Raw genomic sequence first — 24068 nt, 5'->3', positions numbered from 1 at the left:
CCATTGTGCAATTGCATTAAATCTGAGGCGGCTGACAAGAGCGCGATGTTTTCTAACTCTACACAAGGTTAAATGACTGAAATAAAAATAGATGGAAAAGAAAACAAAGTAAAATAAGTTTGCTTTCTCGTGTAATGGCAGGCAGTAGCGTGAGGTCAGGGACTTAACAATAGCCCAGCCATCAGTCAGGGACCGTGAAACAACTGATCCTTCCTAAATTGCTTTGGAAATTATCTTCTGTTTCAGACACTCGTTTTCTTTCATTCACACAGATCATATAACCAAGAAGACTGTGTTCAAAGTTATCATTTTTTATATAAATTGTGGTAATAATGACTATATTGGTGAAGCATTTTACTTGCTAAACACCCGGGCTGTAGGATGTTATTTGCAGTATTTTCTTTACTAGGAAATGTCTGATTTTTACTACTGCCTGTAGGGAACGTACACACTGTGCTGCTGCCACGGGAAGGGGGAAGGCAATCTGCGGAGCAGTGGGGTGGTCTGGCGCACGGGAGTCGATGAATTTACAAATGCAAATGTCAGGCCAAGACGGCAGCAAGAGGTAAAGCCGCAGCTCTCTGATCTTTGGGAAGAAATGTCAGTGCGGTGGTGGGTCACGGAGCCCTGCAGCCTCGCGTGCAGCACCCCAGGGTCCTCCTGGAGCTGGTTTTGGCTCTATATTCCCATCCAGCAGGGATTTCACTTTTGTCCCTGTTTTACATCTCACAGGTTTGGGTTTCAACCCAAATTGCTCTTCTTTTTCTCTCTGAATTTTAGATGAAATGTCAGACCAGGTTTAGCAGCTACCAGCCCTCTAGTCGCATGCAGATTGTCAGCACGATGCTGCTTCAATGTTTGTTAAGGAAAGTTTCATAAACAACTTTATTGCTATAATTTTTTTATTGAAACAGAGATTTATGCATTTACAGAGTTAATAGCTTTTGTTCAGGTAGAGAATGAGGTGACCTCAAATGCTAAATCCCGGTTTGTTCTGCTTAAATGACCAGCTCCACCCCGCTACAGGAGTTTGCACCCTCGTTACAATTTTGTCGGCTTTGTGTTTTGGATACTGATAGTTTAATTACCAAGTCCTCTGGCGTTAGAGCGGGTCTATTCACCAGGGCGCTGAGGCCGGACACCCGCATCCCAACAGGGCGGGCATCCAGCCGGCAAGCGCCCCTTTCAGCACAGCTTCCTTCACTCCCTTCGGTGCGGCCTCGGTTACCCTGCAGAGGAGGAATTTCTTGAGCAGGCAGCTCATTTTGCTGGGTTCCTCGGGTGATCCTGGCGGACGGGTTCTTCTGATTGTCCTGTTGCTGGGTGAGCCACTAAGCTGTGCAGTTAGCAGGGGGTTTGAGCAACAAATGGGAAACTATATCCATTTAGGTCTGCAACGTATCAGTCAACTGCAAAAATATTATATATATATATATGCCTGTCTTTTGAAAAAATAGCTCTAGATTAGAGCTGTGGAAAACAGGCCAGTAAGTTAAAAATAAATCTTCAGAACACAGTGCATCTCAACACAAATTGTTTATTATTGGCTATTTTATTTATACCAGTCATGGGATATTCAACTACTGACATGGGAACAGTTTTTAATTCTGGGTTTGGACAGTGATGCAGCAAGGGGCAGCTATGAGAATTTAGCTTTAAGACCACAGAACATAGATTTAAACCCTACTATAGCTCCCCAGGAGCAAAACCAGGGGTCAGGATGCCACTGACGGTAGGCAGTGCTGGAATGCTCCGCTGCCGGCATTTTCATTAAGACTGTTTCTGATTAAAACAAACAAGCAGAGACACATTGCTTTGTAACACTTTGTTGGTTGAGTTTCATCGCTGGGGGCCTTCGTCAGGCCCCGAGTGCTTCTTCCAGAGCACCCCAGCTGTGGATGCACCATTTTTTATTAATGAATAATCAGATATAAATTAACAACAGAGGTGAAAACCCAACCATGTGCTTCTCTGGTCTACCTAAAAGGAAAAGAAAGCCATGAAGTTAATTTTATTTACTGTTGAAGGATACTAGAGTGCCTTCTGTAATAATTTCAACAGTGCTGTGCAATCCAAACTGAGTTTGTTAGCGTTTATCTAAAAACTTACTTGCCACCTTTCTATTCTAAAATATGAATGAAATCGTGGCATCTGGTCCAAAGCCCGTGCAAGGAATATTTGTAATAGCTGGAGGTTTTATGGATACAGCTCACACTAGCTGGAAGAGGAAAGCAGAGAAAAGGCATGGTCTGAATGGGGTCTGCTTTCCTCAACATTCATTCCACCCTGCATCAATTAAATGAGGAAAATAAAACCCATAGCGTTTGCACTTAAAAAACAGCCAATTTTTCCAATATTTTCCTGCCACCTTAACCAACAAATACTATGCCTGTTGGATACGGTGGTCAATGACTAATTACATTTTCTGTGTATTTAAAGGTTAAAGTAATTAAAAATGTCAAATCTTTTCCTCTTGTCAATAAAAAAATAAAAAGCCTGATTTCAGTTGTTGAAGGGATGAGGGGCGAGAGCGCTGTTTCACCCATGCACAGCCCAGCGCAGCAGTTCCAGTTCACAGAAGCTGCGAGTGAGCTCTGGGGCTAATTTGTACTTTTCTTTTATTACTTTCCTTGGCCATTAGTAAGAGCCGGCTCTCAGATGGCGACTGGAATACACTCCTCCCTCTTCAGCCATTATTAATAATGACAGGACCAGAGGAAATGGTCTGAAGTTGCAGCAGGGGAGGTTTAGGTTAGATATTAGGAAGAATTACTTTCCTGAAAGAGCGGTCAGGCACTGGAACAGCCTGCCCAGGGACGTGGTCGAGTCACCATCCCTAGAGGTATTTAAGAAATGTCTAGATTTGGCACTTCAGGGCATGGTCCAGTGGCAGAGATTGTAGGTTGTTTGGTCGGACTCGATGATCTTAAGGGTCCTTTCCAACCATGAAGATTCTGTGATTCTGTAATAGGAAGAACATTTTCCTGCTAATCATTTTGTTAGAGAGAGAGATATATACCCACACCACAAATTTTGTTTTGCTTCCCATTCCCTTCTCTTTTTTGCAGGTACAACTTGCTTGATCGCACTGTTGTCAGATAAAGAACTCACGGTGGCCAACGTTGGTGATTCACGAGGAGTCTTGTGTGACAAGGATGGGAACGCTATCCCCTTGTCACACGATCACAAGCCCTACCAACTGAAAGAGAGGAAGAGGATTAAAAGAGCTGGTGAGTCGTAACATTTTTGCTTTGGATTGAAGGTTCATCTTTTTTCTTCTCTACTCTGTCAATAATATAGACTTTTCCCCTGAGAGAGACTGAAAAGTACTAGGCTGAGGCATCAGCAGATAAAATCTTCCATTATTAATACAGCGCTTTTCAGTGGGATGTGATGGTGCAGACAGAGAAGTGGAAGCAGATTGACCTATCCCTTAATGAGCCAGTGTCAGGGTGAGAAGAGCAGCTTCATCTTCAACAGCCAGTTGACCGTCCCGGCCGGTTTCCCTCTGATCTCTGCAGGGAGCAAATTAACAAACAGGAGCAGCAGCATTACGGGCTGCTTCACCCCAAACCGTATCACAGCTTTTATGTGAGAGGCTGGGTCTGAAGCCGAGTGAGGTTTAGTTCTAAAATAAGCAGGACATGAATCTAATTCATCAAAGCTATTTTTTGTTCCCATATAGTGACTGCTAATGAGCACAAACATGTAAATTGTAGCAGGAGTATAGGGAAAGAAGGTAAGAAACAGAAACCTTTCCGCAATAAATCTTTCTCGCTTTCATCACTTGTCAGTTTAGCGACCTCCTGGGCTAGAAGTTACATTTGGATCATCAAGTTTAATAGCCAATTCTTCATGAATTTGTCAAAGTCTCCTTTGAACCCATTTCTGGTTTGGCTCCCACAGCAGCCCGCAGCAGCGAATTATTTGATGAAGGAAAGAAGTTCCTCTTGTTTGTGTTAAACCTACCGAAGAGCGTTGCCTCCAGAGATGCATTGCCTTCTGCCTCCGCGTCTTCGTCTGTAAAGTGAAAATAACAAGTTTTTCACCGAGCATAAAACATTTTTAAAACCTACAGGTTATCAATACGCTCACATCAGCATAAATACTCGTACACGCGCAATGTGCCCTTTCCTCTCGGTTTGCTTTTATCGCCGAGGAGGCGTAAGAGCAGTGGGGATTCTTCCTGCTGCCAGGCAGGGAGCAGAGGTCACATACATCCCCCAAAGGGGAAGAAAAAGTGTACAGATCCTAAGAAAAAGGAATAGGAAAATCTTGGTCTCACTTTGCTTCAACTCTGTACTTGGGAGATGAATCAATAAAATCTGGAGATTTTTCTGTAAAATTGCTTCCCTCTTAGCCAAGTCCAGGGCCTCTACGTGATTGTTCACTTAGAAAAGGCCTTCACTTAAGAGGAAAAAAAAAAGGAAAAGTGGATATTTCTTGTGTATAGAATTGAGTCCTTATAACACAGCAATGTGAAACATGAAATTGGATTTTTGCAGGAATTTCCAACTTTGGAAGAAATTATTTTAACGGACAGGTAAATGTTCTAACTATCTGCAGCTAAACAAGAAATACTCTGTCTAGCCTGGTGACTTAATGAATTCGCTTCTCTGGTACCTATTGCCCCGTTGTATTATCATGATTGATACGGCCTCACAGTCCTGTTAAAAACATAGAATCCAGTTCAGACTACTGCCGGATACTTTTACATTTTGGAACATCCCTTCTTTACATGTAGTAAGTGTAAAATTGAAGGAAAGTGCCCAAACTCAATTATGACACTTACATTGCTACTGTGACAAAAGTACCTGCCTTTTTTCCGCCATCTAGATAACTCCCTTTCCATGTAGAGCAGAAGAAAGTGACAATAACCACATCATTACGTTACATTTCGGCTTTCCAACTTTACATTGCACCGTCAAGCTGCGCTGGCCAGAGCCCTGTAGGTAGTTATGAAATGACTGCACATTTGCGTTAGTAAGATTAGATTTCATTTAAAAGTGAAATCCATATAGCCACGGTTGAGAAAATATCCTTCAAACCCCAGTCTGATATAAATCAATTTGAGGCAGCCTGAAACAGCAGCTCAGAGAAGAGCGTGACTTGCCCTGTGCGTTTCAGCGGGGCGTTAACATTGGGATGACAAGTCTAAACTAATCCGTCTTTTTTTGCTGCCACCGTGGACGTTAAGGAGCCTTGCTGCTTGCTGCTGTCAGCGGTCCGTGGATGGGGAATGAATTCAGTCCCTCTCTTTTCCCTGCCCCCAGCAACTGCGTACAAAGTCCTAGTCAACCCACAACCTGAAAAAAATGTCCATTTATCAGTCCGACATGACTCGGGCAGCTCTCGCGCAGAAGCCCCAGGAGATGCCGCTCAGGTTTCTCCTGGGAGCTCCTGCGGTGCAGCGGGAGGTCACTGGTACCCGAGCCTGCAGCCAAGTGCCAAAAGGAAAGAGAGCAGCTACGAAAAAAGGGCAGGGCCTTCCATTTCGATCCGAGGTGCCGCATCCTGTGGAATTAACCTGCTCCGCAGCGTGGCTGGGCAGTGAACAGCAGCGGCCACAGGGGCTGGGTCAAGACTGAGTGTTATTTTCACAAGAGGCTGGCTGATGCACGCTCCCCAGGGCTGCGGTGTGGCTCCTCCCGCAGCCGAATGAGATCGGGGTCCCATCACGGCCCCGTTGCTGTGGGATATGGGAATGTGTGTCCTGTGACACGAGGATGCTGGTTTCCCCAGAAAACACAAGGAATCTCCTTCTGATCAGGAGCTTGAGTGATGTATACAGTATCAGCGTAAGACAGTGGCCCTGAAGCAACCGTGGTCTTGGCTTGTGAAGAAACACTTGGTCGTAGACCCACAAGGTGACTGTCACTGACAGAGATCTAAGTCATTCACCTTGAACGTACTCCTCTGAGCTCAGTCTCACTAACATGCAAAACGTTTGTGCGGTTGCCAAAAAGCTTCTGTTTCTTCAGTGCCTTTTCTTCTCCCGTGGCAGCCAGGGCTGCAGAATGTTTGCTTTTCCGTGAGCATTTTCATGTGTTCTGTATGGATGGCTTTATGGAAGAAAATATTAGAAGTGCCAACAGACACTTCAGCAAAGCACAGGAAGTCAACTTGTGCCATAGGCAGTTCTGGGTGCCACGTGAGAATGGCACCGAAAAGTCACTTAGTACATGTACGCACAACCTGAGCAAATACGCGTGCTCAGCGCGTCAGCAGCATCAGCAACGGGCACAGGCACTGCTGCCCTCTAAGTGTGTGTAAAATGTCTACTTAAAACTGCCTCTTCTGAGTTGCATTTTGCTTCCCCTGGCATTCCAGTACGTACACATGATCACACTCTGGGTACCAGAGTCCTAATTGCTGACGAAACCCCCTGGACTGGTGAGTAGGTCGCTGCGTAACGTTCAGCTGAGGTGCCCTCAGAACCTACAGCAGCGGCCGGGCGAGGTGTGTTTGACGGCTTGTCTGAAGAGGAGCTGCAGTAGGGTCACCAGCCCTTCCTTTTTTTGGCTATGGAAAGAAACGTCTTCAGAATGGAGATTCCCTTAAAAATATTCATGAAAACACACAGCTAAAAAGTTTTCTTTCCACTGGTAACACAAATCAAGTTTCAAGCTTTAAACAACAGTGAATCATTAATTGAAACGTAGTTTCACCTGAAAGGAATTTACAGATTAGATCAGCCGAGCAGGAATGGAAATGCTGGCGTAAAATTTAGGTGACTGGGTGACTGACAAATAACACACAGGCTGAAGCGCCGAGCTGAAAACATCCTGATAACTACAAAGAACAAAGACATTTGTAAGAACACCAAAGCAGACAGCTCGCAGATATAAAAGACAACAGTTCACCTAATTTTGTCATACATTTTAATGTTCCACATTTGCAAATTATTTGTCCTCAAGTGACTTGTCATTCACATTAAGGTGACAGGAATATTGCTATGAAACAGCGCCGGCAGTGGCACGCAGATGCAGGCGCAGGAATTGAAGGTGCCTAAATTTCACTCTTGGACCTTGAGCACCGCGCGGTTCCCCCCCCCGCCCCCCCCCGACACAACCAGGCTGTGTCACAGGCAGGTGCTGGCTGCATCACACCCATCGATTTCACTGCAACACTTACATCACTATAAGCAACCCCCCAAAAAATAATGTATTTTCAACTAGAAGTAGCCTTAATCCTGGTGAGGGTAAAATCAATCAGTCGGATCCCACAATGCATTTCTCTGACTTGAAGTAAAATTTCATGATCGGTTTGTTCATGGCAGTTTTTTGGTCCTTTTTGACATGGCTCATTCAAGGCAGTTTGATAAAGGAGCCTATAAATGTTTTTTGCACTTGCTGCTTTGCCTTATGCCTTAAAAGTGAGTTGTGATTCCTGCTGCAGGGCGTTTGCAGTGTTGTTTCCTTCATAGATCTTCTGAAATGGGGAAAACGTGAACTACACAGAAAAAAAGAGGTGCTTACTAACACGCGAACATCAAGATTTGCTTTCGGTATTTTTGTCTTAGCGTTGCCGTAAGGCTTTCGGAACACTCAGTGGTGTAGTACGGGGATACGGGCGTTCAGTAAGTTGTCGGTCTCTCCGGGGGAGTGGAGAGCGTGAAGCTGCTTCGTTTGAGAGCGGAGCCATTCCTGACATCTCTGCTCCCGCTCTTTCACCAGCACAACCCAGCCCTTCCCTGCAGCGTGCTGAGATTTCCTTAAGGCATCTCCCGCTTTTTGAGATGGGTAACATCTGTAACACCTCGGGAGACAGCAGCGCGAATATCTGGGGGGGTCTGGCAGGAAGACAGAGAAATGCTTCAGCTTTAAAAAGACCTGCTTTAAGTGTTGGTGTTTCTCTCCAGGTGGTTTTATCAGCTTTAATGGCTCCTGGCGCGTTCAGGGGATCCTGGCCATGTCCCGCTCGTTAGGAGATTACCCTCTGAAGAACCTGAATGTTGTCATTCCTGACCCTGATATTCTTACCTTTGACCTGGACAAACTGCAGCCAGAGTTCATGATCTTGGCGTCGGATGGTCTGTGGGATGCTTTCAGCAATGAGGAAGCCGTCCGATTCATCAAGGAACGCTTGGATGAACCACACTTCGGTGCAAAGAGTATAGTTCTACAGTCCTTTTACAGAGGATGTCCTGATAATATAACAGTGATGGTGGTGAAGTTCAGGAATAGCAGCAAAACAGAGGAACCTTAATTACCGATGGTTCTCTGCCTGACTCTGAACTTAAAACAAACTCTTACATTTTAAACATAGTAGAAAGCTCTAGTAAATACCGTTAAGATTCTACACAAAAGGAACAGATCCCTCTGGTCTTTGTTCTTTGCTTAACAAAAGCAGCAATACAACAAATACGTTCTGAGTGATTATAAGAATTAAGTTTGTTCACATGTACCTGTCTCCTGTGACCTTGCTGCTCCTTAGAAACTAACTGTAATCTTCCATTTCAGAGTTTTCTTTACAAATCCTCTGTAGACTTTTCATTTGATTCCTTCCCGCTCATTTCTGATAGGCGAAGGTTCATTGGGGTGCGGCGCAGGGGGAGGGCAGCGCTGCCGCTCCGTAGCAGGTGCTAGGAATGATGCTGCTTTTCACTCGTAGGTGTGACTCTTCAGAACGATGCTCTCGTGTTTCCCATCTCTTTTCTTTCTTAATCTGCAGTGATAAGGTTGTATAGGAAAAGGTTTGCGGTTATTGGCCTGTTATTGATCTGAAAGAGGAAGAGGAGCCGACTATTAGCCTGCTGCCACAGAACTGGCTCTCGCTCGCTTTGTTTAACCTCCCCCCCTCCTTAAATAAATCCCCGCCAAGCATGTGATTGGGCATAATTAACGAATTACCTGAAACCACATGTTGATTCAGCCTGTGCATTACTCTAATAACATTTCTTCTATGCCGTATTGTATTCAAACCAACTAAAGTTACACTCCAGCAAAATACTCTGAGGTCTGACACCTTCTATATCAAAAAGTAGCTCTGTTGGGATAGAAGAAAGTCTGTCATTCACCAAAACTCACCCTTACGTTAGTTTTTTGGCATGGACTTTTTATAGGCATGTAAAGAAAGTAATGCAAGATAAAATTAATTTCGTTAGCGACTGTTTGGAAAACTAATCAAAACAGGGCCTTCCTTAGAGCTACCTAGATGGAAGTCAAGCTCATTAAAGACTTCCTTGTGCCACTGCAGATTAATTTGTGGGGTTAATCCAGGGGAAGACCACTTTAGAACCCTTTTTTTGGTATAACGTCTGAATGCCAGGCAGCGTCATTGCACTGTAGAGACGTAAGCTTGTGTTAAATCTAGATAAAAATATCTTTAGATCTACCTTTAAGTATTTAATTGTATTTTGGAATCTGTGACTACTGTAAGTTTAAACAATGAGTCTGAGTGTGCTCCACATCTGATGACTTAGCTGGCTGCTTCGTGATCGAGAGGCAGCGGTAGCAGAGTGACAGGGCAATTGCGTGTTAGAGGGACAGAGCCAGGGCCTGAGCTGGAGGTCAGTATTTTGGATGGCTTGCTTACCCGTATCGTGTCCTGTAATAATCCTTGGGATTCCCTCCCTGCAAAAACGTGGTCCTGGGCGATCCACTGAAGTCTCTTGTCTTCACGGTGATGGAGGTTGTCAGTATTTGGGTCCTGATACATTATCTTTGTCTGATTGTAGGATAAGCATACAGTATCAGCTAAAAAGCTGCCTGTTTCTCATCACCCACCTATAGCATTTTTGGGCAAGTGGCTTGCCAGTCCCTAAAATACTGTGGGGTGTTGTGGTTGTGCTGAGCGGGTGTGATGCCTCTCCAGACAAAAATGAAAGAACACAAGGGGTCTTTTTGCTCGAGAAAAGCACTTCTTTCTGCTTGAGAAGGAATTCCCATCTTAATCTTTTCATTTTTGTTCCTAGATTTCCCAACAAACTTCCCTCCTTTAATTGTTTGGAGATAATCACAACTCTTAATTGGCTCTGTTGCTATTACCAGTGTTATTCAAATTGTATACAGAGCCTTGAGCAGCCTCTGCTGAGCCCAGGCGCCCGGTGGAGCCCCTTGACTCTGAGGAACAGCCAAGTGAAAAGCAGAAGTATGAGAGTCCAGCACCTCTGAAACCAGCACCGGTCCTTCCCCGGAGGACGGAAGGTTTCGGACTTTTTAAATCTCCCGAACAGTGCATTCGGTGAATTTTAAATGCAACTTTGCGGTTAAATTGAGCAGCTAACAGGAAATGTTAATAATTGCAGAGCGCTTCAGTTAGTTATTTTATTTTGAAAAGCTATTTGAGGTCAGAACGCTGTGAAATGAAAACCTTGTGTGATATTTTCATGGGAGTGCTTAATCATGTTCTCATACTGCTACAGCAGCAGTATCGCAACCGTGCTCCAGGCAGAGCTCGTGGTGCATCTAGCGTTTGCCTTTCCTTTCTCCTTCACAGATGAGGTTTCCGTTGTACTGGCTTTTCTTGTAGGACGCTGCCTGGGTGTTTGTCAAAACAGCTGCCCAGGGAAAAGAGGAATTAGACCCAGCAGCCTGCAGAACTGTAAAGCAGAGGGATGCTTGTATAGCAGAGACATCACTACTAATCCTTCACAGGCATTTGAGAAGTTGGAACTGGAACAATGGTCAGCTCCAAAAAAAACCATTATAGACTAACGCCACTTGAGCGAAAAGCTCTCGGCTGCCCCTAAGCCTCCTGCAGCTCGCGGTCTCGAGGTCAGCGAGCGTAGCCGAGGGATGCCCGACCTCCTGAGCACAGCTCGCTTGCTGCTTGCTCTGGCGCTCGAGAGAGATAGAGAGGACGATGAGGTGTCAGGAACTGTACGCATTGACAGTCCTGAAGCAGCAAGGAGGCAGCGGGAGGACGGCTGGCTCTGGAAGTAAGCCATGCTCACAGGATTTGGAAAAGACGTAGTGCAGTGCAATACAAACTGGATATTTATTCCAGGATTCATTTATTCCGTCACTCACAGGCTCATCCAGCCAGTTACTGAATCAGCCCTATTTCAACCTTCAAGTGTCTGCAGTTGCAACAATAGTTGTTTTAGCACCTTCATTTTTCTCTACAACACTCCCACCTTTCTAGCAGCTCCCTGTCCTGGCCAAAGACGTTCATGCCAATCATCTCTGGTAAGGTTGTTAACTTTTGGTTTTAATTGCTTTAAGAAACTAGTTACAGCTACTTTAGATTTAAAGATGAAGGACTAATGGAGATGAGAGGCTTTGTGCAGTCTTCCACATACATGCGCAGTGCCTACCTGTGCCCCCTGCTAGACGTCTTCTAAGTTACCCAGTTCTAGGCATCTGTCACCCCCCAGTCATGCTGATTTGTGCCAAATTCTGTCGTCATACATACAGCTGTTGGATGACAAGATTAAGTGATGTACATACTGCTGAAGCAACCTAAACAAACTCGGGTCTGATCCTCCACTGCCTTAATAATACGTCTTACATTTGGAAAGAGTTGCCAGACGCTGTAGCCAGAAATATCCCCCGGTACGCTCCGGCGGTGTGGCAGAACGCGCTGCAGCACCGGCGAGGCAGTACACCAGCGCAGTACACCCGGCCTGGGCACCCCTCCAAAAAAAAAGGGAGATGCGTTGAGGTTGAAGTGGCTTGCAGGCATGTGAGAGCTCCTTCTTGCCAGGGGTGTTCATGGAAGTTTTTTGTGGCTGAAGCCAGAGTAGCTCCATCGGTGACATCTGTTTGTCAAGTAACGATGGTTTCTCATGGCAGAAAACTGAGATATTAAGTTGCTGCCAAAGAGCATCTTTTGTATGGTCCGATATGAAAAAATGTACCTTGTAATTAGTCACCTGATTCAGTACTTCAAAGAATTTGGGCTTTTCCCCGTGGTATTACAACCTAACAATTTAACTACATCTGAAAGCTACTACCATTTAGGTTTTCATTCCGATTACATTTACTTTATGACGCTGGTGACATCCCGGCAGGGTTGGGAAAGGCCGTTCGGTGGTACAACGAAAGGGGCACAGCCCCCGCCGTGTGCGGCAGCCGCTGGTTGCGGGATGCGGGTCCCGCTGCCAGCCGGGATGGGCGGGATCACAGCTCCGTCTAGCGGCCGCCCTGTCCCGAGCTCGGTCACCCAGCGGCGTTCCCCGAACAACAGCCGCCCCCTTGGCCCCCGGCAAAAACGGGCGTGAGTTAAAGTCCCCCTCGTCCCTTGCGCAGAAGTTGGCCATCGGGTTGATGCGGACCCGTTCTCTTGGGCGGAACGTTACGGCAGAGCGGGCTGAGCACGCGTGTCCCCGACACGGCTAACGAACGCCGGTAATTCAGCCCCTACAACCCGCCTGTGAAAGTCCGGCACGCCGCAGTCCTGCCCCACAGCCCCTCCAGCTCACCCCCTGCGCGGGCGTCTTCGCAACGTCGGTCAATCCGTTGTAAACGCTTGTTTGTGGCATCCAGACGTTTGGCAGCAGCGCGGCTAACGCAGACAGCAGCCACGCGGCTTCCCGGAGCCCAGAATTGATCACCAGTCTCAGGGCTGGCAGGAGACGCTATTTCATGTCGTATAAAACGTACGCCGCTTCTTTTGTTGCGACATCCAGCACTAGTGCTCTGGGCAAATCGATCCTGTCTCACGGGGGAGGGATGGTCACAGGCGGCACTGTGAGGACTGCGGCAGCACCGTAGTCCTAAAATGTCTAAAAATCCAAAATTTGAAATGAGCGAGCCTGTTTTACTGAATAGAATGTTTAGGTAAATAAGAATAAACGCCATCTAACATCATGAAGTATTGTCTACTGACTTGCGAACACCAGGTCAGTACCAGAACTCCTCCTGATGTTATTACAGTATCATACAATTTACATAAGGTAAAATTTAAAAAGTTGTACAGTTTTTAGAATACAGAAGTTCGTACTAAAGCAGTGCATCAGCTTGAAGTAACAGTGGTTGCTACATAAACGCTAACGCTGCATCTTGGAAATAAGGGAGTTTTGTTGTTCAGCTCCTTCAGAATATATGACATCCTTGCTTTAAATAATATATTGCTAATGTAGCTGATAACTTCTTTTACACAGAGAAACATTTAGTAAGTGATTATACTAAAGAAAAAAAAAAAAAGGTCACCAACCTTTCATTTTCTAAAGTAGGTTTTCCGGCCTCCTCCATCCTGAAATCTGGCTGTACAAAATTGCAAGGTTAAAATTTAGAATGTTCTGCTGAAGTCTGGCAACTGTGATGGACCAGAGCTGCTGCCCCTCCGTGTCGTCAATATATTTATAAATTACCTTTCCAAACCTGAGGACTCACATCTAAAAAGATATATATATACAGTTAAGTTAATACTGAGTCGAAGTTTAAATCACTTTTGATTTACATGACGCTGCCTATTGAGGCTTAGGTAAGCAGCTGGTTTACGTGCGGTTTTCCCTGCGGTAACACGGCGTTCTAGGTGTGGGTTGTCTCTAGTTCTGGCCAATAGTCTGGACGCTCTCTTGAGCAAAACGTGTGCAGTCAGCGCAGGTGAAGCCTATCAAAAACCATAAATAGAGGCTCACATCAAGAGCAGGTTTTGGGTGAAGTCTTGAAATTCACTTTTATGAACAGGGCAGCTCCCACGTCTGGTCTGCTCGGTCTCAAGGACGAGCTCCGAATTAGTCGAGCAACAGGGAAAGAAAACATTTTTTTCTGCATTTAAATGGCCAGCCCTTTATTCGTTTAAGCCTGTGGAGACTCATCAGTACTTCTAGGGACACAGATGCTCGGCAGTCTGCTTCAGCCTGTATTCAGCCACGTTAATTAAATGAGTAATTGGTGATAATGTTTTAAAAATCTAAATGCAGGACTGCCAAACATTGCTCTCCGGGAATTCCTGCGCTGTATCCAGGGCTGTGAGAGCAACATAGATGAAACTGTCCTTCATCCGCATGCGCTTTAACCTCGGTGGTAAGAAGAGCCGTGCGGGCCGGCAGTCAGAGCCCTGCAGCATCCCCTGCGCCACCGCGCTGCCCGGGCCGGGAGCCGGCGCCAGGCAGAGTTTGGGGCTCCCGTGCCACTGCAGACCTTGGCTTCAGCCGCTGTGGGCGACAGAACTGCCAAAGTCCATCTGCGATGTTTAAATTTTCTTCTTCTGGTAAGAAAATGATATGTTAAAAACATGATTCATTTAGAAAAGTTCTTTGGAGCTCATTCCATTCTATACTGAATCGCTGCTCGTCGGTACCCCCTTCCTGTGTGCCTAAGCCGGGTACAAAACATAAGGAGTCATTAGCAATGCTAGATTTACAAATTAATTCTGTTTTTATAAAGTTCAAACCCATCTGCCTTTAACACGGCAAACTGTAACAATCGCGTAACTGTTAACTACAAAGTTAACAGGAGGAGGGTCTGGAAAAACAACACGAAAACCTGTTCTGTGGGAATATTACAGTGAGCGCCTGTAAAACCACTGCTACCCGGTGTCTTTGGAAATGCTCTCCAAGAAGCAGTCGAGACGGACTCATTATGAAAATGAACCGCACATTGAGAACTCTGCGAGGGCAGGTCAGGGCTTTATTAACAAAAACCCTACACAACACGCGAGATAACAAAACCGCAATGTTTAAGCAATCCGTCTTGGTTAAAGACAGCTTAGCACAACCCGGCGGTGCTAGCGTCGATAACAGCCTCCTCAGGCTCCTGCCTCTGGTATCTTTTCACGCGGAGCCAGAAGTAGTTTTAAGATTTTATCTTAATCGCAAGCTCAGGGGAGACTGCGCCGTACCCCTGGGAGGAGGCCAGCGCGGGCAGAGCATTCCCGAGGAGCGGCCGGGACGTCCCAGCGGGGATGGACGCAACACCCCCGCACCATCGCCCCTCGCGCTGCAAAAACTCGTTCGGATTAACGCGGCCGGGAAAATCACCGTGCTGCGCAGCAGCTGTCCGAGGGCGAGAGGAAAACAGAGCTCAGATCCAGAAACCAACGAGAGAGAGAGGTCACTTGGGGTAAACTTTGTATTTTTAAGCCCTTATTTTATAGGAGGAAAACAAAGTCCCGAAGTCCCGTAACGGGGGGTGAGACAAACGATGGTATCACAGCTGGCGTTTCCCCGCACGAGTTGCGGGTCGAGGCTGCCCTGAGCTAACAGTCCCCTAACAGCAGCATTTCGGAGAGACTCCCCCTTCTTCAGCCCTGTGAAAGAAGGGGGCTTTAGGATCTTTAGAAACACAATATATAAATGGGGGGGGAGGGGGGCGGGGCTGGGTGTTTGTTTTGTTTTACAATTTTAGGTTTCTTTAAAATGTGGACTCAACTACACATGGAAAAAAACCCCACCACCAAACCCACCCATCTGCTTATCTTCCTTTTAACGTTGTTTTCTTTCCTCCCTCCGTGGAGTACTGGCGTTTGGATACGGTTTACAGCTTAACACGCAACGCACAGTAACTGCACTAAACCCTGACAAGCTTAATTTACCGGAGACGGCAGAAAGCCTTCCATCTCTTTCCCCGACACCTCTAGCTTAGGTAAAGTACTTAATAAATGCCCCAAATGGTACACGCTTCAGACAAAAATGGAGATGAACGAAAATTTGAAAACTAGGGAGCCGAGCTCTGCCTCCCAAACTCCTTCAACACACCGAACAGAACCCGTAAGACACGTATCAAGAATTCCATGTCACGTTGTTTGGTTAACCTGCAATCAGTTTCTAGTTTAAAATTGAAAGAAATATGATGAAATTACATTATTTATTGTGCATCCAGATATTCGTGAGTTACTCACCATGAACTTGCATTGAAATGCTTTAGCAGCAATGAGAAAACGTAAGACCAAAAGTAGGAAAATATTCCAAACCGTCGCTGCCCTGTTAATTCCGAACTGATCGTAGAGAATAATGCCCCTAAAGTTGCAGCACGTACCACGTCACGGTTTATTTTGAACTTGTTTGTTCCAGAACACACCCAAAACATTGATGCGTTTTGACTTTTTAACTCTTCTGCAATAACATACGAACACGGGCTTGAAAGGTGAGGCCGTAACCCCCTTTTGCGACCCGCCAGCAGCAGCTTCCCAACAGCTCTGACCAGCGGGTTATTATCAGGCTGCCCAGGTCAGAACAGCCCACGCTTTTCATAGCAAAACCACAAGTGCTTGGGATTCTGATTTAACACGGCTTTCTGACCCACTTGCCTGCACGAGAAAAAGCGTTTTAGGCTTTGGGAAAATCTTAGCCTGTGGTTTAGGCTTCATTTTTAGTACCGTAGGCAGATGCAATAAAATTTGGGCCCATCACTGACTTAAATGCTTACATTAATTCACAGTCTGAAGCTTTTTTTAACCTCTTGCATGGCTGCTCACAGGAGAAACTTTCCTGATATTTGCTTTAAGCAGAAACATTAGCTGAGTTATGAATTTTTATGATCTTTTAAGCAATAATAAGGTCAGACTCAAATACAAACCAGATTTGGAAATGAGTGTTTTTTTAAAAAGGGGAGCAGGAATATTTTACAATGTAAATTTCTTGCAGAACTGCTGTCACTTTAGATTACAATTTCAGGTGGCGTAAACGGATCACTGTGTATAAACCTACATTTGTGAAAGCAAAAGCCTTGTAATCTATGATCAGTGTTATCCTTCCGGGGCACAAATATAAAAAAATACCTTGCTTGGTGACAGTTGCATTTTTATTGCAGTCCTGCACAGCCGTTTCTCTGCGATACTCGGTTCTGCCCCTCTCAACAGGAGCACTGTCGCCTTCACCTACCCAGTTTCTGAAGATTGCATAGTCTTTCATAATTACATTTTTTTTGGAAAAAGCAATACAAACTGTGCTGTACTATCAGTGTTCTTGTGACAAATAATTTATTTCTAAACATTTAACATGGCGCGCGCATAAAAAAAAATAAAGGTTGTTGGTTTTTTTTTTAAAGATGTAAAAACAATCAAAGAACAAGTTAAACATTTCTCACAGAGCTCTCGGGATCTGACCACAGGACAACAATCAGATAACAGATCCTAAAACCAGAGGAACAGCTGTAGTTTCACAGCTGTTTCTAGAAATACAATACCATTCTTCCCTCAGTTATGCAATACTGAAACTTTAGCTATTTAGTTTACCAAAAAAAGCTATTTTTGAAAAACTTTGACCTTCTTAACATACATTCTTAGAACACTGACATCTGAAATACTTTTCTAGAGAGTATTCTCCCCAAGACCTCATTTTTGTATCTAAAATGTAACACGTCCTTTAATCCCGTCATAAAACCACGCGCAGTTGTTGAAAAGATAAGCAAAATTCAATACTGACCATAATGACCACGTAACAAAAAACCTGGTGAGACCTCAAACTCCGTACTAGAGGGTTCTGCACCTCTTCTAATTTGTCTCTAAGAGACTATCTGCAAGACAGCCAAATGTAAATACATCAGAACATCTTAGCTTAGTACAGACAAGGTGGCAGTGCTCTGTCATTGACGTGTACAGGATGTACCTATAGTACCCTCACTGTGTAGTGGATGTGGCGAGAATAATTATGTTAATGCAATTGCAAATTCTGTATTGTTGTCTATTAGAAGTGTAAACTACTGAAAACTTGGCCTTGCTGATATGAATAAAGTGATTAAAATACCCATCTTTACAGATATAGCGTAGTTTGTCTTCTTTAAGAAATAAGAGTCTTAGAATTTCTCACTTTTTTCATTTTAAAATTTGAAGGAAAAAAAAACTATTTTAGAAACAGACATAAAGTCCCAATATAAACGCATCTGGTTTAATCTTCCCTGCTTGGTTCCAAAACTCCCGGGATGCATCAGGACGCAGACGGATGTGTGTGCACGTGGGGGGTCTGATTATTCCGATGTGTTAGAGATGTCTAGTAACTACACTGCAGACGAACTCTACTGCATCTAGCCCTCCATAACCTGTGAATGTTATCAAAGACACCAAAGCGGTTCTATTTTGTTCGTATATAGATATACCTAGATAGACACACACAAAGTGCATCGCGTTTTCAGAACTTCCCATCAGCTTCCGCAGACCCCACAAGATCCTCGGGCTTGTGACACTCTCAGAAGGATTACGGAGGTGAGATGCTTAAATAAGCAGGTGTAACACTCTCAGAGGGATTACGGAGGTGATATATCGAAAGAAGGTCGTTGGGCGGAGAACAAATACCTGAGGGTGGCAAAGGATGATGCAGTTGCAAAAACGATTTTTAAAAAACCCAGTTAGGAATTTGGGAAGCAGCTTCGAAGCTGGTTTCTTGGCATAAACATTATTCCTCGGTGACATTTCACACATTCCAGAAGATTCAGGTAGAAATCCCGTGGTTACAGCAGACCACGTGGAGAAGCATCAGAGGAAGACAGGACAGGGTATTCCAAAGTATCCTGCATGCGTGGGATACACGCGTGGCAAAGTGCTTTGTGAACACCTAATATTTTTATGTAAGAACATCAGAATGTCCCAGAGAAATGCTGACGTTGCAGTGTTGCCCCGGCAGCACAGCCCTCCTTCAGCTGAAGTCATCTCTCCAGCTGTGTTTTTGGTTTGTGTTGCCCTGGACTTTAAATGTTTTTACACCGAATACATTTAAGCTTATCTACTAATACAGAATCAAAGGCAAGTAACTGAAGTGTTAGATGTCAAATCCTGCCAAAACCCAATTATTTCACTTGATGTAATGCCGTGAACTGCAATCAAATGTCTATACTTACAGATATCAAAATTAATTTTGTAAAGAAAGAACTGTTGTTTATCTTCTGGAATACTGATGTTCACCTTAAGTATATTTAAGCAGATTCCAACATACACATCCTCAAATTTAATAGGTTTGATATGACTCATCAGTTCATAAATCCTCAGAGCCAGTTTTCCATCCAATATATAACCCATCCCACTGCAATACGGAGGATACAACCTGAACGGATATTCATCATAAGAGATGTACGTCTTTTTGTAAAAGCCCCTGTAGGCAAAGTTATCTATAAGAGGATAACCGGTAAAAACATTTTCTGAGGAACTGAGCTTCAGAAGAAATTTTACCAAGTTAGCGGTGTTGATGAAGATGTCGGCATCAGTCTTCATGAGGAATCTGGCGTTTGAACAGAACTCAGCGACCCACCTGAACGCCATGATCGTTTTCAAGGTGAGATTGTCGTAAGTGTCCATAAAATCCTGGCGAATTATGTCACCGTAGAGGATGCTTTCATCTTCTACCGACAGCGCTGCAGCGTTGTCTTCGCTTTGAGTGTCCTGACCTAGTAAGAAAAGGGTTAGAATTCGATGTCCCCACCAGAAATTCTGAGATGCCCATGTTATCCTGATGGCCTGCCTTGACTTCACATCCTTAGGTCTCGAAGACACCAAGATGACTAGGAATGGATTTATGTCTCTGCATTTCAAGCGCTCCCGCAGCGTGAAGAGGTAGCGTTGCTTGTAAATCGGTTCATATTCATAGAAATACATAAGGTTCGTACGCTCGCTCACAGTGTTGGAAGAAAAAGTTACATACCACATCGTTATGACAGCAAATAAAAGGAGAAATAAAAAAATCCATTTTAATGTGCTCATATACATGACACTAACTGGAACGGGGCAGTAAGTACTTTGCCAAAGTGTGTCAGTGACCTTCAAAATCTGTACCACAAGTTGCGAAGCATGTTTCTTGCTGAAAAAGAAATGAAAAAGTAATATTCAGAGTGCGATTATTCAAATATTATCTTTGTCTTATCTTGTCTAAAGTGTCCATTGAAAGCACGCGGTTAACAGAATGAAGACAAATCCGAGACTCAGTGGTCCAGCTGGTACACGCAGCATCCCTACGCCACCAATCAATGCTGTATCCCAGGAACGAGCAGGAGCAGAACGCTGAGCTGCTACTGAGCACGGCATGGGTGGAAACCTCAGAGCTTTCACCTTGGAAATTTCCCCTCCACAAACCCGATCTGCGCAAGAGATCACACGTCAAGCGCCGTGATCCCAGAGATCTCAGCACAATGTCTTCAGCGCAATTAAATCTCGAGGACGGAATACCGTGCACAAAATCTAATGGCTACAAAGTGCTCAGCAAATCGACTTCAAAAAGGCTTCAAAAATTTCTGATTTATTTTAAAGAAAAGAAGTCCTACCAGTTTTTATAAGCTGGAGCAAATCAGCCAGGAAAGCAGGTAAAAAGAGAAGTACAAGCAAATATTTCATCCCTCATTTAAGGGTTGAGCAGCGACTTGTTGTGAACTGACTGAACAGGTGATGGGGGGAAGGAGAAAATCATCTTCCTTACGACCGACATCAGAGCTGCAGACAGGCAAACACAAACCTATCCTGACAGACAGACCGAGCTCTTACATTGCCCGAAGAAACGGCTACTCCCACAACACGCGATACAGCAATTGTTTATTTGCCGATACGTGCTTATTAAATCAAGCGATTTAATAAAGGGACATTGCAAGGAACTTTGTCGTAGCAGCTTTACAGTTGGCATAATGGGAGCAGCGGGGAATCCACTGCAGCAGATGAGCTTCAAATCTTCAACAAGTTTTGTAAATTCTTCTAATATTTTCCGTTTAAACAAACAAGACACTACAAAATCCTCCTGCTACTTCCACCTATTTAAGTTTTAAAGAAGGGAACCCGTCTGCATTATTTTCATGAAATGTCTACAAACCCTACTCCCATCTGCCAGTGCACGAAAACGCGACAGATTCGCTCAGCTCCGTCAGGAATGCCACACAAACAGAAAAAAAACCAACCAGTACGAGAGATGAGACAAACCAAAGCCATTTTTCGATTCGAGACACACATCTTGGTCCAGAGTCCAATCTACGTGGGCAGGCGCTTACAAACCCCCGTGGAGCCCATGCTGAAGATGTTACTACAGTGTCAGGGCTAGATATCCAAATCAATGCATCTTTCCAAAACTAAATTTAAAAATAGAATCTCAGTCCTGTACCCTCCCTTTAGCAGTGCTTACCTTTACTGTATTTTCTTTAAAACTACAGATGCTGTGAACACATATTAGATATCTTTAAACCAAAATAATTTCCGTGTCTTACTGTGGGAGTTCCAAACGATTTCTAATGTTTGCAGTAATAATATTTACCCTGCACTGTGAAGTATCCACAAAGACACAGTAAGGCTGATGGAAGGTTCAATTTCACAGCGCAATTAATTACTACTTATCTTTGAAGATGAACACTGCAGGGCTTCTAAATGTTTTATATGAAAAAAAGAAATCCCAAAATCCACACACCACGCTACGGTTTAGGTGAATTTGATTTGCCAGAGCCCACCTGCCTTATATTTCTGTGGATGATGTGAATTTAAATTAATGATCCTCTGAAGGAAGCATCTGGAGCCCATTTCATCAACGAGGCACAGCGCATCACTTAAAATGTATTAAAGCAATTTTATATAAATACTTATTTAAATAGAAGACTTTGTGACTGACGCCTCTCAAAGCTGCGTTACTCCAAAGATACTGCACGGCTAACAGGAGTCAATCCTTCATTAAAGGGACCTCACATAACTGCAGATGAACAAGTGAGTTTTATTAACAACTTCCTAACAGGACCAATACCCTGGCTTATAAAAACCTAGAACCCCAGAAGTTTTACGTCGATCCACTTCTTTTTCTCCACAAGGATTAAACATACGCAAGTAAAACAGAAGTTTGGCAACTGCAGAGGCAACTGTCGTCGGGACTGTTCACACTGCATTTAAGGAAGTTGATTATAACGGCAAAAAACCTCAGATTTGCCAATCTGGTATTTACTTCCCAGCTTTACAGGAAGAAAAAAAAATAATAAAAATGCGTAATTCTCTCTTCTGTATACCAACTTAACTTTTAGTGAACAATATGAAAAATACACACTGGAAGAAAATAACCTAAAGTTATATATCAGTGCTTACGTATTTTACTTTATATAAATATTAACATTTCTCAGGGTTTGATGGTCAATTTAAGTAAAAGCATATCGAAGTTTGATCAGTTCTTCACTACCTAATAGGAAAAAAAATCTGATTATAAGGAGTTTGATTCTTTATGGACAGAAAAGCCTGATTCCATGACATTTTGAACAACAGAATCGGAGACCAATGCCTGATCTGCTATGTAACAAAAAATCTGGGAAAATAAATCATCAATTTGGGCCCTTTGCCCGCAAAACACTATCTTGAAGCTGTCGTATCCTTACGAAAAGCCTGCACCACAGGGCATCCAGCACAAGCACTGTAAAACGCTGTTTTGCTGCACGACTCCCCAGGAGCCAGGAACCCACAAACCCTGCTGTTCTCTTCCCGAAGGTCGCATTCCTCCAGCGATACACTAAACTGTTTGCAAGCTAGCATAGGTTCACCAAACCACGGCTTTTATAACGGTCATGGGGTAGAAACTACATTCCCAAAACACGAGACAGCTACTTCTGCAGCGCTGGGAATTCAAAATACGTGCAGTCATCCTCCAACACTAAGCGCAGAACTCTGACTTCTAACACACGCAGAGAATAGTAGAAGGGCAACTTAGAGGGGAAACCCTAACCACAGCCCTTGACAGGACAATCCCCTCCTTTTCCTAGTTCAAATGCTTAAAACAAAGTAATGAGGTTGAAGAAGCAAGGTCTGAAAGTTGAGCTGTCACATTTGCTGGTGGTGGTGCAGTTGCAGACCTTCCAGCTACGCCTGGGACAGCTTCTCCACAGCTTCTCCACCGCTTCCAGACCTTCCAGACTCTATCTGCCAGCAGTTTTCGCCTTCCAGCTGTGCCGCAGCAGCACGGGACACGCAGCAGGAGCAGTACCAGGGCAAGAACTCCTTTCAGGGAAATATCTTCATTTGCTTCCAAGCTCACAGTTCGCTGGCACCACACCACACAGTCTGAGATTATGCTGACAAATAAAACTGATCTACTTTAAAACGAATGCAAGAAATCACATACTGAGCATGCTCCATAGGAATTTTTATATATTTCTCACCCTCTGCTATAGCTATGTAATTATTGAGGGCAGACATTCTTGACAGGAAAAAAGTGGCAAATTCTCATACTCATTAAAGCCTAATAATCACAATAACCAATGGCTAATCCAATTTAAAGTTTAGAAAACTACTATACTTATGTTAGATGTACAGAAAAATAAATCCTTTTTTTTGTTGTTGTTTTAAGCTACCAGCACAAATAACACGGAAATATATTACCGTTCCTGGCTTCTCATTTTCTTTATATGGCTTACTACCGATAGAAACTAGAGGAATTTTTGCAAGACCCTGGGCTATGACGATCTAATATAACAATACTTTAAAAATTATTTTAAATAACCTGGAACAACGACTTGCTCACTTCGAGTTACCCAATTTTAATTCTCTTTTCTAGGCAACTTTTCACAACGGAGTAATCGAGCGGTGACAGCCCAAAATGTCGAATTCATTACGAGGAAATCTACCGCCCCCTGCTGCAACCTTGTAAAAATTTAAAGCCATTTAACCGTTTTCTGTTTAAAAAGGGAAAACGTGGTGACAGAAGAGCACTGGGTACCCACACAGGCGGCTGCCCCCCCCGCCGCCTCCAGAGCCTCCCCCTCCCCTCGCTGTCCCCATGGGGCGGCGGTCCCTTCCCTCCCTCCCTCCCTCCCCTCGCTGTCCCCATGGGGGTCCCCCCCCTCCCCTCGCTGTGCCCCGGCCGCCGCCTCAGCACCGCCCGGGGAGCCCCGCGGGCGGCCGCCGGCCCCGTGGCGGCCTTACATGGCGGCGGGGCCCGCCCGCCCCCTCAGGCCCGTGGCGCCCGGCCGTCACCGTTAGCGTTACCGTTCCCGGTGCCGCCGCCCGCGTCTCCTCGCAGCGGGAAACGCCCGCCGGCTCCGCCGCCTGCTGTCGGGGGCCGCGGCGGGGCCGGGCAGCGAGGCGGCGGCGGGGCGGGCGGTTCGGCAAATGGCGGCGGCGGCCCCTCGGCCTTCCCTGGGCTGGTCCCGGCAGCGGGGCTCCGGCTGCGTCCTGCCGCAGCGGTCTCGGCGCGGTCGGGCGTGAGGGTAAAGTGAGGGGTTCCGGGGAAGAGGAGACGGGCGTCTGCAAAGGGAACTTGTTCCTCTCCAGCTTCAGCCGCTAGAATTGTTCGCAGCGAGATTCACCCC

At 44.9% G+C, this 24068-nt stretch overlaps 2 protein-coding genes and 1 long non-coding RNA gene across 8 annotated transcripts in view; 1 reads left to right on the top strand and 2 right to left on the bottom strand.

Annotated features, from left to right (window-relative positions):
* PPM1L (protein phosphatase, Mg2+/Mn2+ dependent 1L) overlaps window positions 1-17591 on the top strand; it is a 109760-nt gene extending 92169 nt beyond the window's left edge. Inside the window, exons 3-4 of the mRNA XM_063339399.1 lie at window positions 3069-3230; window positions 7862-17591. Of these exons, the coding sequence (XP_063195469.1) occupies window positions 3069-3230; window positions 7862-8208 (509 nt within the window). The 3' untranslated portion in view covers window positions 8209-17591. The remainder of the gene's footprint in view (window positions 1-3068; window positions 3231-7861) is intronic.
* LOC134517666 (uncharacterized) lies at window positions 3225-9675 on the bottom strand. Of its 2 annotated transcripts, none has more exons than XR_010071703.1 (6): window positions 9538-9675; window positions 8853-8988; window positions 8408-8722; window positions 7983-8146; window positions 3970-4020; window positions 3225-3515 (listed from the first exon to the last, which is right to left on the bottom strand). It is a non-coding gene; the product is annotated as an uncharacterized LOC134517666 (long non-coding RNA). The 2 variants fall into 2 exon arrangements; XR_010071704.1 differs by having other exon boundaries at window positions 8408-8667.
* Window positions 12538-24068, bottom strand: part of B3GALNT1 (beta-1,3-N-acetylgalactosaminyltransferase 1 (Globoside blood group)) — a 32898-nt gene continuing 21367 nt past the window's right edge. The window contains exons 1-3 of one of the 5 annotated variants that reach the window (XR_010071701.1): window positions 23746-23866; window positions 13102-13282; window positions 12538-12670 (exon numbers count right to left, since the gene is read on the bottom strand). Coding sequence is in view for 3 of the 5 variants with exons in the window: in XM_063339403.1 (XP_063195473.1) it covers window positions 18565-19618 (1054 nt within the window). In the remaining 2 variants the exon portion in view is untranslated. Of the gene's footprint in view, window positions 12671-13101; window positions 13283-14076; window positions 14209-17543; window positions 19619-22613; window positions 23553-23745; window positions 24029-24068 lie in introns of those variants that run through there. The other 4 variants (XR_010071702.1, XM_063339402.1, XM_063339400.1 and 1 more) reach the window with 4 other exon arrangements.

The sequence above is a fragment of the Chroicocephalus ridibundus genome, chromosome 6 (assembly GCF_963924245.1).
Source record: "Chroicocephalus ridibundus chromosome 6, bChrRid1.1, whole genome shotgun sequence".
Classification (NCBI taxonomy): Eukaryota; Metazoa; Chordata; class Aves; order Charadriiformes; family Laridae; genus Chroicocephalus; species Chroicocephalus ridibundus.
The sequence above is the reverse complement of the archived record's forward strand: the minus strand, read 5'-3'. Positions and strand labels throughout refer to the sequence as shown.